The following is a 13,238-nucleotide window of genomic DNA, read 5'->3' on the forward strand; positions in this document are numbered from 1 at the left end:
GCCAGGAGGCTATCCTCAGCCTCTTCCCCCCTCAGGGTTGATGGGTCAGCATCCGCCGTCCTCGATGGCGCCGGGAATGCAGCAGCCGATGATGCCGCAACACCCTGCGACGATGGCTCAAAACCGACAGAGAAAGCCGAAGAACGCTCCTGGCTCGTCACCGCAGAGCAGAAGATGATGTTGATGTTGAACAAGCTTTATTCTTTCATGGTTGAATAAACTTCCTCTTAGACCTTCACGTCTTGACATACAAGTATTCACACATCCAACAAGCTTCGCTCCATCTCCCACAGCAGCTTCTCGTTCCTCTCTATCAGCTTCTCGTTGGCCTCACACACCTGCTGTGTCCTTGCCAGCCGAGCCTCCGCCTCCTCCACCTCTTCCTCGAGCTCGTCGATCTCCTTGGCCAGTCTCGCTCCTTGCTCGAAGGCTGATTGAGCTGCAGAGCCGTCAGCTGCAGGGACTAGCAACCTGCGCGCGCACCTGCTGCGAGCATGATGCCGTCCATGTCTCCCGTGGGAATGCGATCCTCGTGGCTCCCTGCCACCACGTCACTTCCTCTTCGTCACCCTCCTTCCTCCCTTCCCTCCCATCTTTCTCTCCCCCTCTCCTCCTCCCCTCCCTCTCTCCTCCCTCCCGTCCCTCTCTCCTCCCTCTTCTCTTCATCCCACCGAGGGCAAACGCCTGGTGAACATCCTGCGCCATGGGGCCCATGTGAAGCGCCGACTGCCCCTCATAGCGCCAGGTGAAAACAGGCACGCGCTCGACCAGAGTCTTGAGCACGCGATCCGTGCTGACCTGAGGTAGTAGGGATGAGAAGTGCAAGAGCACGGGAGAAAGACAAGGGAAGGGAGTGGAAAGACGAAGAGGAGAGGAAAAAAGGAGGAGCACAAGACTAGACCGAAGAACAACGAAGCAGCAATGGTGTGAACAGGAGCAGAACCGGGGAGCAGATCGAGAAGAGGAGGAGCGGAGGAGGGGAGGAGGGGAGGAGGGGAGGACTGGCCGATCACCTGAGTTCGATTCCACTTGGACCGCGCGTCTGACAAGGTAGACCAGCTGCTGCTCTTGGGGAACAGCTGAGCACCTATCTCCCATCCCGAGGAGCGAACATCACTGACCTGCGCCACTGTCAGTACTCCTCTCAAGCAGCTGGCGGCAGGGCTGACCATTCGAAACCCTCCGCGCGCTCTAGCCCAGAACGAATCCTGCTTCACGTTGGGGGAGGAGGCGCTGGGGCTGTCAAGGAAGACGAAGGAGCCGGAGGAGTTGGAGAGCGACGCCAGGTCCCCATCGGTGAAGCTCCCGAGCACAGCTGCCTCCTTCACGGAGACCCTGAGGCTGTGAGCATGCACGTGGTACTGCCCGGTGTGGGGGACGAGGCAGTAGGACTGGATGTTGCCGGTGGTGATCACAGTGCCGGAGCTGTCGGGGAAGGAGATCACGTTGGGGTTGGAGCTGGGAATCATCTCGAAGGCAGTGGAGGGCCTCCCAGCAAGGCTCGACTGGCCCACCTGGTCGTCCGACCCTGAGAAGACGAGGGGGAAGCGGCCCGTGAGCTGCACGTTCTGGAAGAGAGCGAACTGAGGGTCGTCCCCTAGCTCGCTGTCCCCGAAGAGGATCCTCTCTCCTTGTAGGTTCGCGTCGTTGTGCAGCTTCAGATCGCCGAGGACCTTGAGGAAGGTCACAGTTTCCGGCAGGTTGCCCGTCGTCAAGATGGTGCCGCTGGTGTCGGGGAGCGTCAGGATGTTGTCGCTGCTGCTGTCGGAGACGTCGAAGATCAAGTTGAACTCGTCCATCTTGTCGCCTGTGAAGGCGATGGACTGCGCGCTCAGGATGGCGTTGAACTCAACGTTGACCGCGTTCTCGTCATCGCCGAAGTTGACGAACGCCATGGAGCTGTTGGCATCTCGGGTGAAGGAGGCATGCTCGAAAACGAGCGGCTCGGACGAGAACACCTGCGAGTAGAAGGGAGGGAGCGAGCCGCTGCTGAGCACGGTGCCGTGGGCATCAGGCAGAGTCAGGGTGTTGTCCTCCACCGGGTTCACGACCCCCAGGGTGGTCGCGAAGGAGCCGACGCCTCGAGCTCCGAGCGTCACGGGATAGTCGCCGGAGATGTCGGAGACAAGAGTCACCCACGACTTGTTGGCAGCGGCAGGGCCGGGGGAGTCGAACATGCCGTAGAGCAGTTCGGGGCCCTCCGGCAGGCTGCCGACCTGCAAGGAGGACGACATGATGCTCGCACTTCCTTCCAGCGTCACCTGCCCCAGCACGACCCCACGAGGATCGTCCACGTTGATTGTGGGGGAGTCGCTGGTCATGAGGGCGCCGGAGCTGCGGGGGAGACGAAGAAGGTGGTCGGAGCTGAGCACGCTCTGCCTGACCTCCAGCTGGTGAAACACCCGCGAAGTCGCGGAGGTTTCGGGGAGAAACTTTAGCGGGGAGGAGGTGATGTCGCCGAGGAGGTCGACTACCGAGACCTCGCCCGCCTCTCCCAGCACAAGATCGCCGCTTACCTCCATGCCGTCGGTGACTTTGACGCTGCTTGCCTGTCCTGTCTGGTAGGATACGTCCTTGAGATTCCCGGTCGAGATGACCTTGCCGTTTCTCGAGATCAGAGAGATCTCGTTCACGTCGTTCCACTGGGTGACGGGGAGCCAACCCAAAGCTGCGCACTTGGAGATCATGGCGGACTCGTTGTTATGAGGTTGCCTTACGAGCTTGTCGTCCACGAAGAAGCTGTCCACTCCGTTCTTGTTCAAGTCGAAGGTCGTGCTGATCCTGCCCGTGTGAAACTCGATCTTGTCGAAAGAAGAGCAGGCGAGAGGGGACGAGCCCAGGACCAGGACCGCATGGAAGGGCTGGTCAACGACCTCGAGGTTCGCCACCTCCGTCCAGCCGACCAAGTTGGCGTCGGAGATGACCGCAAGCTCGGTCAGGTTCGCTTGCATTGTGCCGTTAGACATGGAGAGGCCAAGAACCTTCGATCCCTCCAGAGCTGCGGCGAAGTTGACCCGGGGCAGGACTCGGATGTGCGAGATGGAGGTTGGCGCTGGCAGCTCAAGGCCCATGAAACAGAAACTCTCCTCTACCCACTTGCTGCTCTCGTTGACCTGAATCTCCATGAAGCGAGACCAAGCCTGTGACGCTGCTGTGGCAGACATGGACCCGTTCACGTCGAGAGGATTGAACATGGCGGAGACGAACTCGTCGATCGATGGGTCCTGTAGGAACCTGATGTGCATGTTTGACTCCACGACCGAACAATTGGAAATAGATCGAGAAAGAACAAGGCCCGACGGCACTGGGTTGCCCGGGATGAAGTCAGTGCAGATGGGGTTTGAGACATCCGCAACTTCACTGACGGGAGCTCCTTTGATCGTGTTGAGGAGGTAGGAAGAGTTCAAGCTGCTGTGGTTCAAGTACTTCCAGAGAATCACTGTGCTGGAGGCTGCGGGGAGAGAAAATGATCCACTCGGACAGACAATCTGGGAGCCTCCTCGCACAGAGCATTGCTCATAGGGGAAGACTGCGAGGACGCTATAATTAGAGATTCCCTTGGGAGGATTCAGCCTCATCGTCAGATCGCAAGTCGGACCGAAACTAGCGTGAAAGGTGCCGTTGAAGCCGCGCTGGAACCATCTTCCTTCGAACGCGTCGGTGCTGGGCAGCGGCTGGAAGTCAGTCAGGTGCAAGTCAAGTCCCTGCAACCAGCCATCACTCGATCCCAAGTTCAGTTGAGCGCCTCCTTGCAGCCTCCACTGCCCAGGCACTTTACACTTGCGCATCTTCCTCAGCACTCCCCATGCCGGCGTAGCTTGCAACAGAGTCGGTCGGAGGAGTTGACGATCCTCCAGGTAGTTGCCCCACGTCTGGAGCCCCCAGGGCCTCCCGTCTCCTTGCATGTCGCACATCTGGAGCTGGGAGCACTGGAAGACAGGAGCGAAGCCGGCTTGCATGACGAGCTCGTTGCACTTGGAGATGCTGAGGGTTTCTGTTCCATTCAGCGGGTCTCGATACTCCAGCACTGTCGGGGCGTCCACATTGTTCTTCTCCTGCAGCACGTTGATGGGCAGGTCCTTGGCGCCTGCCGGGTCATTGAGGTAGTAGCGGATCGCCGCATCCTTGCTGTACGTTCGCGCTGGGGAGATGCGGAGATGATCTTGAGTCCTCTTGCGAATCGCGCACCTTCCCTGCACCGTCGGCGAGAGGGTCCACTTGCCGTAATCTTTCTGCTCCCACTCCTGTGCGAGAGGAAGGAGAGTGAGGGGGGGGGGAAAGCAAGCAGCAGGGCTCTCACCTCCCAAATCCCAGGGTCTTCTCCTGAGATCTGAGGTCCGGGAAACAGCAGGTCAGCATCGACGGGGCTCCAGGTCATGTGCCGCATCCTCAACTTGATCGGACGGTCCATCTTGGCGCTCTCGTTGAAGCCGATGCGGTAGCCGATGTACCTGAGGCCGGAGGTCACTAGAAGGAGAAACTGTGACTTGAACTCACCATCTGCCTTCGCTCGGGTTGTCCTTCGTGTCAAGCTTGTAGGAACTGTCGAGGATGTTGGCCTGGTAGAATATGTAGACAGGTTTCTCTCTGTGCTTGTACACAGGTTTCCTCGAGAACGTCGAGTGCAGGTCGAATTGCCCCATGAGCTCTGGGAAAAACACTGCTCCTTCGATGATGACAGACTCGCAGCCGCCGGACGTTCTGAGTACCATCCCAGCATCTCCATCCAGATACGCGTGCATGTGGATCTTTGAAACGAAGTCGTTGGGGTCCCCGAGCTGCAGGTCTCCTCCGAAGCCGACATGCCCACCTGCACCTAGTCAGACCAAAGGAGAGAGTGAGAGAGCTTACCAGCATACAACGATCCTGAAGGCAATGCCATCTTTGGGAGTTGGAGCAAGTTTCCAGTTGTTATGATGGTTCCAGAGCAGTCGGGGAAGAGGATGGTGTTGTTGTTCGTGATGGTCTCGTAGCCGATGGTCGTTGTAATGAGTCCCTGCTTGTCTTGACCAACAAGATCCTTGATGTTGACCCACTCGTCTTGCGGCTGAAAGAGCTCGAAGTCACAAGCAGCGACGCACTTCGTGTTGTAGAGCTGGAGATGAATGCCTGACGGCTGCTCCCTCCTGACACGATATCGTTCGATCCCATGGCACCTGTGCTCACACTTCATGATCTGATCTGCTGGACAGCACCTCGCGTCCACGTCGCAAGGCTGCCCCATGTAAGGTCCTGTGAGACAGACGTAGGAGCTAACGCATTCTTGGTTGCTCGATGGACAAGACACGCCAGTGGGACAATCACTGATCAAGACATTCTGCATCCAAAGGGACTGGTTGCCTCCTCGGGTCTGCTTGTTGGAGACCCTGTCAATGATGACGCACATGGAGATTCGCTGAATCTCGTAGTCGATGATCCCAGTGATCTGACCGGAAGGCTTGATCGGGAGCTCGTAGGGGGACTGATACGCGGGCATCAAGCCAGTGGTCCCATCGTTCTTGGTTGAGTCACGGAAGTTGGACCCTGCGAGCATGTTCATGCTTCCGACGAACCTGAACTTGTCGCTCAATCTGATCTTGACGGATGACTTCGTCTGCAGCTGAGCAGGGGTCAGGGTGTCCTTGATACCCATGTAGATCATTCCATCCAGGTACAGGTTCCGCAGTCTCATCTTCCTGAAAACGATGTCGTCGATGTTGCCGCTCGTGATTACGGTTCCCGTCGCGTCAGGGAATGTGATCCTCCGATTCATGACGTCTGCTGGAGGAACATGCGCAAGCGTTTGCGTGTTCGGGAGGTAGTAGTCAGGAAGGCCGCCTTCCTGCACATACAGGCGGCAGCCGATGCAGCTGGTGACGGAGCATTTCGTGTCAACCGTGAAGGTGTAGTTACTCGCCTTGAACGGGTCCATGAGGTAATCAAGGCCTTGAATGAAGGTGCCAACGTTTGAGAATTGAGCTCTGCACGTGTAACCTGATACGGTGAAGCCCAAGGCTGTCCAAAGGCTCGACCCGCTCGCCCAGTTGAAGTTGCTGAAGTCACAGTTGCTCGGTGGATAATTGGCGAAATGTTTCTTCATGCACCTGTTGAGGCCCGAGTCTTCGAGGCATCTGCTCAGGCTTCCATCGAGTGTCAAGCACTCGTAGGCAGACTGATGATGAATCATGATGTCTCCGTTTGGAGCTACATTCTGTATTCCCGGAAACCCTTGAACATCCACAAGATTGCCAGACGTGATCACGGTACCTGATCGTTTCCCAGGCATCAGTTGAGAAACATTGGATGAGATATTCCCTATCCCAAAACTGATGCTGTAGTTTCGCAAGTAGAGCAACAGCGAGCTATCTAAGCTTGAGGGCTTTCCTTGCAGTCTACAGGCATCTGCAGGAGAATATGCTAGGATGCAGGAAACAGATCCATTCACATCCGTCACTCGATACGTCAGGATCCCGCACTCCGGCTCCCTTTCGCACGCCTGCTTGCAGACTAGTAGAGACAGTGCTTGCATCCTAACGATCTTGACTGAAGCTTCTCGAACAGTTCCTTTCCTGCGGATGACGTTGGGATAGGAGGGGTCAAACTGAACGCTCATGGTGTTGGAAATAACACTGCCAGGCAGGTAACAAATTGAATTCGAGTGATCGCTCCAGGTCAAGGGAAGACCCGGGCGAAACATGTCCGGGACGTTTCTATAGGTGAGCGAGTCAGGAACAGATCCTTGAAGCAGCACAGGCTTCATGCCACAGAGTCCACCCGAGGAGCAGTCGAGAGAAGTCACCGTCGCTGCCTCCCACTGGCTGTTGTACGTCGACCACTTGGAGCCGTCTGCTTGACCGTAAACCCCAGGGGGGGGCCTGTACACGTTGGCGAACGGCGCCATGTTGAGCCCCCCCCCGACAAGAACTTCACCGAAGAGACGGGTCTCACTGCTCACGTTGACAACCTGCCCCGTGAAGTTCTTGACGTCACGAATGTTGCCGGTGGTGATGATGGTGCTGTTGCATGCGAAGGGCATACTGCCGTCGCACGGGTGGAGGGAGTAAGACCTCCCTGTGATGTTGCTGTAGGTGTGCGATATGTTGTAACTCTGAGTTCCCCAAACCATCGGGAATTCGATCTGTGCGACCGATCCAGCGCGGGTCAGGAAGGAGACCCGGGAATCACTGTCGGAAGTGTTGAACAGCATGCCTCGAGGCAATGAGCTCTCTCCGGGCCCAGTCCGCGTGTCGAACATGGTGAACCAAGGGCCGTTGTTCCACAGCCACTTGGAACCTCCCTCACTCTTCCCCAAGGATGTTCCCTGTGACCACCAAGAGTCTTGAACGTTTTCATCCAGCAGGCTCGAGTAACTTGTCGAGGGCTCAAGATACCCGACAGTCAAGCCTCGCCTGAAGTAGGAGAGCTGGCTTACACTCAAGCTGTGAAGTGGTCCTGACTCTGCCGTGATGTCTTGCAGGTTGCCGGTTGTAATGATGATGCCGTTGGTTGAAGGGAAAAGCACATTGTTTTCTGACTGTTTGGAGTCAGACTTGGCAAGAGCTTCAAACTGCAAGATTGTCTTATTGCCATCTGTTCCCGACGACAACAAGAACGTGAGATCAGATTTGTGGGAAGCGAAGATGTAAGAGTCCGTGTCTCTGCTATAATTCGCTCCACACATCTGAAAATTCACCCGATACGGCGATGACCGCACTCGCGAGCATTCCAAGTCTGTATCAAACCCGAAGTCAAAGACCTGCTGCGCTAGGATCCTGCTTTGAGTCTGGTTGACCACGTAGAGCTGGTTGTCGGAGAAGGCAAGAAAGGGCTTCTGCCTGCACTTGACCTGCACATTCATCCATAAAGTCTTGGAAGGACAAGTCTTCCACAGGTTTGAGTCCAGCGAGTACAGGGCTCGTCTGGCAGAGATGGAGCACGAGGTCTTGCCAATGCAGGAGATGAAATTCCCGTCCGTCGTCTTGCGCGTCCCAGCCAGCCATGGGGCAAGATCAACATCGCACGGGTGAGCAGTATACTCGCCGCAGAGGCCTCCAGTCTGTAAGAAGAGATGTCAGCGGTCAAGAACAGAGGCACTTCAGCAATTCATGATGACAACAAGGAAAGCAGTCGGATCGAGTGCACATTCGGCCTCAGAAAGTGTATGGATAACAGGATGTGACTTACATTGCCCATCCTTGCGTATGAAAATTCTGTAATTTCTCCTCCAACTCCGCAAGACAGTGTTTTTGTTTCATTTTCATGTAGCTCTGCGCAAACTCCCTGGTGCTGAAGGGAAAATCCATTCACCGATGCCGATTCTGATTTTGCAATGGACCACAAGTGTGGGTTCACGTCGTATACATTGGGACTACCATAAGCAAAGGTGTTCAAGTTTGCCAAGCTCCTCACCTCAAGGGACTGGTTTGTGTAGTTGGAGCAATCAGCAGTGGTTAAGTTGGCGTTGCAATTCACATCGATCAAGATTTGCAAAGCATCAAGCTGCTTCTGATACATTTCAAGGATAAGTGGAATAAGATCAGGCCCCCCCGCAAGATAATTCCTTTGACCATAACTCTGAAAGAATGCTAGACAGCCGGGTAGCAGAGTGCCATTCAGGTGAGAATCTCGACTGTCACTTACTGAACATCCCGTCCTGAACATTTTCCATCTGTTGAAGTGAAGCGATCCGTCAGAGGGAGGCAGAGCTTGAGAGGTGGAATATGAAGGAATCAAGAAGCCGCCGCTCGACAACGAAACCAGGTTGAAACGAGAAGCCCAGATCAAGGAACAGCTCTGATCCTTGCATGATCGAAAGCACTGGGACAAATTGGAGACCGTCAAGTTCAAGCAAAAAGTTCCGAAGTCGGACTTGTAGCACTTGGAGTCAAGACTTGTGAGGTTCAAGTTCTGCAGAGACTGGAGTGGCTCTGTGATGAGGTTGGAGCACTGCGATTTTAAGCTTGTGTTCCATCCCAGGAGGAAGTCGTTGGACCTCAACTGGAATCCAGAGTTGAGCAAGTGGTCTTTATCGTTGCAATCCGTCCAATTGCATTCCCCCGCGTGCGAGCCTGATCCGAACTGAAGCCACCCGTAAACCTGTAGGTTGCTGTTGACTTGCAGTCCGGTAGCCTGTCCATACTCCAGCAAGACGTCCTCCAGGTTCCCTGTCGTCAGAAGGATACCATCCTGCACCGGCACACGCAGCGAGTTCCTGAGCTTCGGAGGAGTAGGCGTGCCCTTCCTTGGGGAGAGGTCAGCGCGTACTTGAGGGGAGTCCCACAGCGAGCCGTTCAGGGCCTGGATGTCCGGGGAGCAGTGACAGCCCAAGAGCATCTCAGGGGTGTTGACATTGACATTGTTGTCGGCTGAGCAACCTATGCTCAAACAGACGTCGTGACTTGGAGGCCAGAGGCTCGGATGATTCTTGCCAAACTTGAGGTGCACGACTGTTTCCTTGGTTCCTCGGTTCAGGCGCGAGTAACCCAGCAAAGGAGCTCCCTGAATACCTGGAGAGAATAGTAAAAAGCATGTTTTATCCACAACGATCATATCCAATCTCACCAATAGCTGTTATGTCTTCCAGATTGCCGGTCGTGATAACCTTCCCAGAAGCAGCGGGATACTGAAGGTACCGATCTGCTTGCGGAGTATCGAACACGATTCTCATCGAGGCATTTCGCTTTGACAGCAACGTTTTGTTGTAGCAAATGTACGAGCCAGACTGTGTGTTGTAGGTATCTGTGTAGTCGCAGGCCTTTGATGGGTCTGTGTCTGAAGGGAGAGCCAGCGAAGGCACCACGTTGCACACGTCTGCACCATTCTTACAACAACATCTGAAACATCTCTCTGCATCCGTTACTGGCCCCAATTGGAATCGGTTTTCGAAGTCGTTTGCTGTTGCGAGCAATTCTCGCTGATCTACATGCACACCCATCATGTTCATCCACAACAAGGCGAACTCCGTCTGTGTGACGTTGGACGGGACGTCCTGAATGATGATGTCATGATTTAGGTTGTATCCGACAGGAAAGTCCTCCGACCATTCTTCCCATGCTGTATCGATATCGTTGGGGACAAGGGCATCTGAAATTGTTTTCAGATTGATGTTGTACGAATTCATGCTCGAGCCAACCGCCCAGTACAGCACGGACGAGTATGCTTCCTTGTTATAGTACAGAAAATTTGGGCCATTCTGTTGCCGAAAGACAGGTCTTCCGTGCATTTGCATCTCTGTCATGTGGTAAAAGCCGCTTGCATTGGAAGTTTTCGCTCCCGTCAACAATTTGAGGGTGCCCATGGAAGTGTTCTGGTAGAACCTCCTCCATCCGATGGCCTTTCTGACTCTTTCTGCCGAATCAACAGCCTCCTGCATTTGGCTGGTCAAGGGGGCCGACAAGTTGATTGAATCACTACTGTATGTTTCAATCAGAGTGACATATCCGATTCCTGTCAGATCGACAATCGTTGGAAGCTCCCTTCTGACGTAAAGCATCTCAATCAGGTCTGCTTGCCGTAGGACCATGTCTTCCCAACCAGATACATCATAATAAATTCTGAAATAATCGAAAAAGTTGCTGGAGAAGTTGAAAATAGTGCAGTCTGATGGTACACCATTGACAAGAACATTGGATCCAACAATGTAAGAGAAGAGATTAGAAGCATTTTTCAAGACATGCACATCTTTTTGATTTAGGACGAGAGTTTCGTTTTCTAACATTACAGTGATGATACGATTGTTGGCAAATATGATGGACGTGACAATACCGGTCTTGTTGCTGTATTGTGGAAAGCCAACCGAGGGATCGATGATAACCTGAGCCCCCACTTCTAGCTCCAGGTTGTTGTTCGTGTATCCTGAAAGATTCTGCGGGACCAGAGACGATGCCATGGAGCCATCTAACCTGAGAAGAGGACCATTCCACCAGGAGGGCACATTCACAGAGTCCTTCAAGAGAGGCATGGACGTGCCTGAAGCTGCACTCCATTGGTGCCGGTATTCAGAGCAGTTGAAGGAGCAAGTCAAAGTTCCATTGTTGTCTCTACAACAAGTCACTCTTGCTGGTGTAAAGAAAAATCCAAGCGGCATGGTAAAGTTCAAACTTGATTCTGAGAAGCAACAAATAGTTAGTTGAAATTACAGCAACAGGATTTGGGACTTACTGTAGATGAAAGCTGATTCTGATTTGAGTCCAGGCAATGAAGCCAAATCTTGTAGATTCCCGCTTGTTATGATGACTCCTGATAGCGTAGGCTGCCATGAGACATTCTGAAAGCTCTTGGATCTAGACCATGCTTGGTTTCCTTGCCTGTCGGGCAATAATGTTTCGAAGTGAGTGCCATAGGCTACTTGTCTTGAAGGACTGGTGAGAGGATCGGGAATGGCGTTTGGAAGTGAAATTTCATGATTTCTAGTTGGAGAGTCCAGGCAAACTCTTACAAAGTTGCCGACAGAGTGCTTTGTCAGGTTTGTTTGTGTATCCAAGTCACGAGGTCGACCGGCATTGAACAAGAACGGACATTCGCGGTATCCCCATTCTGATTCTGAATGTTGCTCAACCAGCCTGAATCCATTCCAGACGACCTGGTGAGGCTGGGTCGAGTATTCTCCGCCCACAAACAAGCGTTCGTTCACTTGGACTCCCGTGGGTCCATTGCTCGATTCAAAGATCCCCTCGCGCTGAGTTTGCGCAACATTCTGTTCGTTCAAGTATTGTTTTGCTGCATTGTAGTATGCATCAAATGAATCCTGATTTAAAAACTAGATCAATTACCCGACACAAGACACTGTCTCACTTACGGATTTTTGTTGTATGTACATGAGTTCTGCGTCGTCATCTTGAGTATGGGAGCCTTGCTCTCTTGGCATCCAGCCGACATGAGAGTTGCCTACGATTCCATCAATGAATATATGGGTGGCTTGCGACAGGTTTGAAAAGGGAGTTCCATCTCCACCATGTCCAACTTGCACATAGCCACCCGTAAGCTCGCTTTGCATGCTGATTTGGACTAGGTGTGAGATGTTTGTGTCTGGAGCGGTGATGTCGACGCCCTCCGTTCCTGTTTCATTCAAGTATCTGATTCTCACGAAATGTTCCGTTCCATTTTGCGTCGCATCGTCATAAAGATGTGCGATTTGGAGAGCAGGATCACTTTCAGCAGTGTCCAACGAGTCGCTCAATGCCCCAACACTGAACCTGTACGATGTCCGCATACTCGTCGCGCCCTCGAGGGACTTGATGGTCATGGCTCCAACCTACCAAGGGACAACAGTCATCGAGACATACGCAGCACAGATGGAGAAGCAGCTCGAGCAAGTGAGTTGGTCGGCTACTCACCGTGGTGGCATCTTGAGATCGTTGGCAGCTCATTTGACCCGACATCCCGCAAGGGTTACCACACTGATCCATCACAGGATGATTGCACTGAGTAGTAGCGACATTGAGGATGCACTGCCTGACATTGAGACCCTGTCCTGTCTGGTGACAAGACCTGAGCAAAGAGGGGCAGAGGGTCAGCAAGTCTCGAGCAAGGTCATCAAGGGTTACCTGTCGCATCGGTTCAGTACTGGGATTCCACACCTGTCGGATGACTCAGCACAGCTCTAGGCAGGGATCGCGGCTGCTCACGGGACACTGTCGAGGTTCAGATTGCATCCCAGGTCGCAGAAGATCAGGGGCCTCCAGTCGTTCACCCCGTCGCAGGCCTCGAAGGCAGGCTGCTGGCCTGATACCGGCGGGGTTCCCCAGCGAATGGCTCCCTTACGAGAGGGGTTGCATCTGAGTGATCCAACGGGTGTGCTCACAGCAAGACCTGAAGTTGGTCTCCGTCAGATCCAGGAACAACAAGCCGATGGCGCTCACCATAAATCTCGAAGTTCTTTTCTATGCGGACACCAGCTTGAGCCAGAAATTCTTCCTCGATGGAATACCCCTCTCTGCTCAACGTAACGTATGGAGCAGAGGGGAAGACGGATGACAGTAGGAAAAGAAGTAGCAAGGAATCATGAGAAGAGAGCTTATGACGGCTCGAGAAGAACATCATGGTAGAAATATGGTACATGTGGGAAAACTCATGCGAAAAGATGAGCTGCAGGCAGACTGTACACAAGGAAGGTGGAAGACATGCAGGATCCCCTCATGTCACGGGGAGACGTGCAGGAGGACGTCTGAGTGCGCGCCATGACGTCTGAGAGAGGTGCTTTCCTGCCCTCCCTTCATTTCACCCTCACGTCTCCGCGCCCCTCCATTCTGAACGACACT

The 13,238-nt window shown here is 53.9% G+C and overlaps 1 protein-coding gene across 1 annotated transcript; it reads right to left on the minus strand.

Moving 5' to 3' along the window:
- Positions 1–257: 257 nt before the first annotated feature.
- GUITHDRAFT_139506 (hypothetical protein) lies at positions 258–13,038 on the minus strand (the record flags this gene model as incomplete). The annotated part of the gene is made up of 17 exons (XM_005831835.1): positions 258–439; positions 484–540; positions 672–798; positions 1,014–1,121; positions 1,170–4,244; positions 4,301–4,451; positions 4,498–4,810; positions 4,852–5,126; positions 5,157–8,035; positions 8,164–9,485; positions 9,541–11,085; positions 11,140–11,725; positions 11,777–12,232; positions 12,315–12,468; positions 12,525–12,557; positions 12,606–12,789; positions 12,840–13,038. The coding sequence occupies 17 exons, from the start codon at positions 13,036–13,038 to the stop codon at positions 258–260; spliced, it is 11,646 nt and encodes a 3,881-aa protein (XP_005831892.1).
- Between the last annotated feature and the right edge of the window lie 200 nt (positions 13,039–13,238).

Source organism: Guillardia theta, assembly GCF_000315625.1.
Source record: "Guillardia theta CCMP2712 unplaced genomic scaffold GUITHscaffold_38, whole genome shotgun sequence".
NCBI lineage: Eukaryota > Cryptophyceae > Pyrenomonadales > Geminigeraceae > Guillardia > Guillardia theta.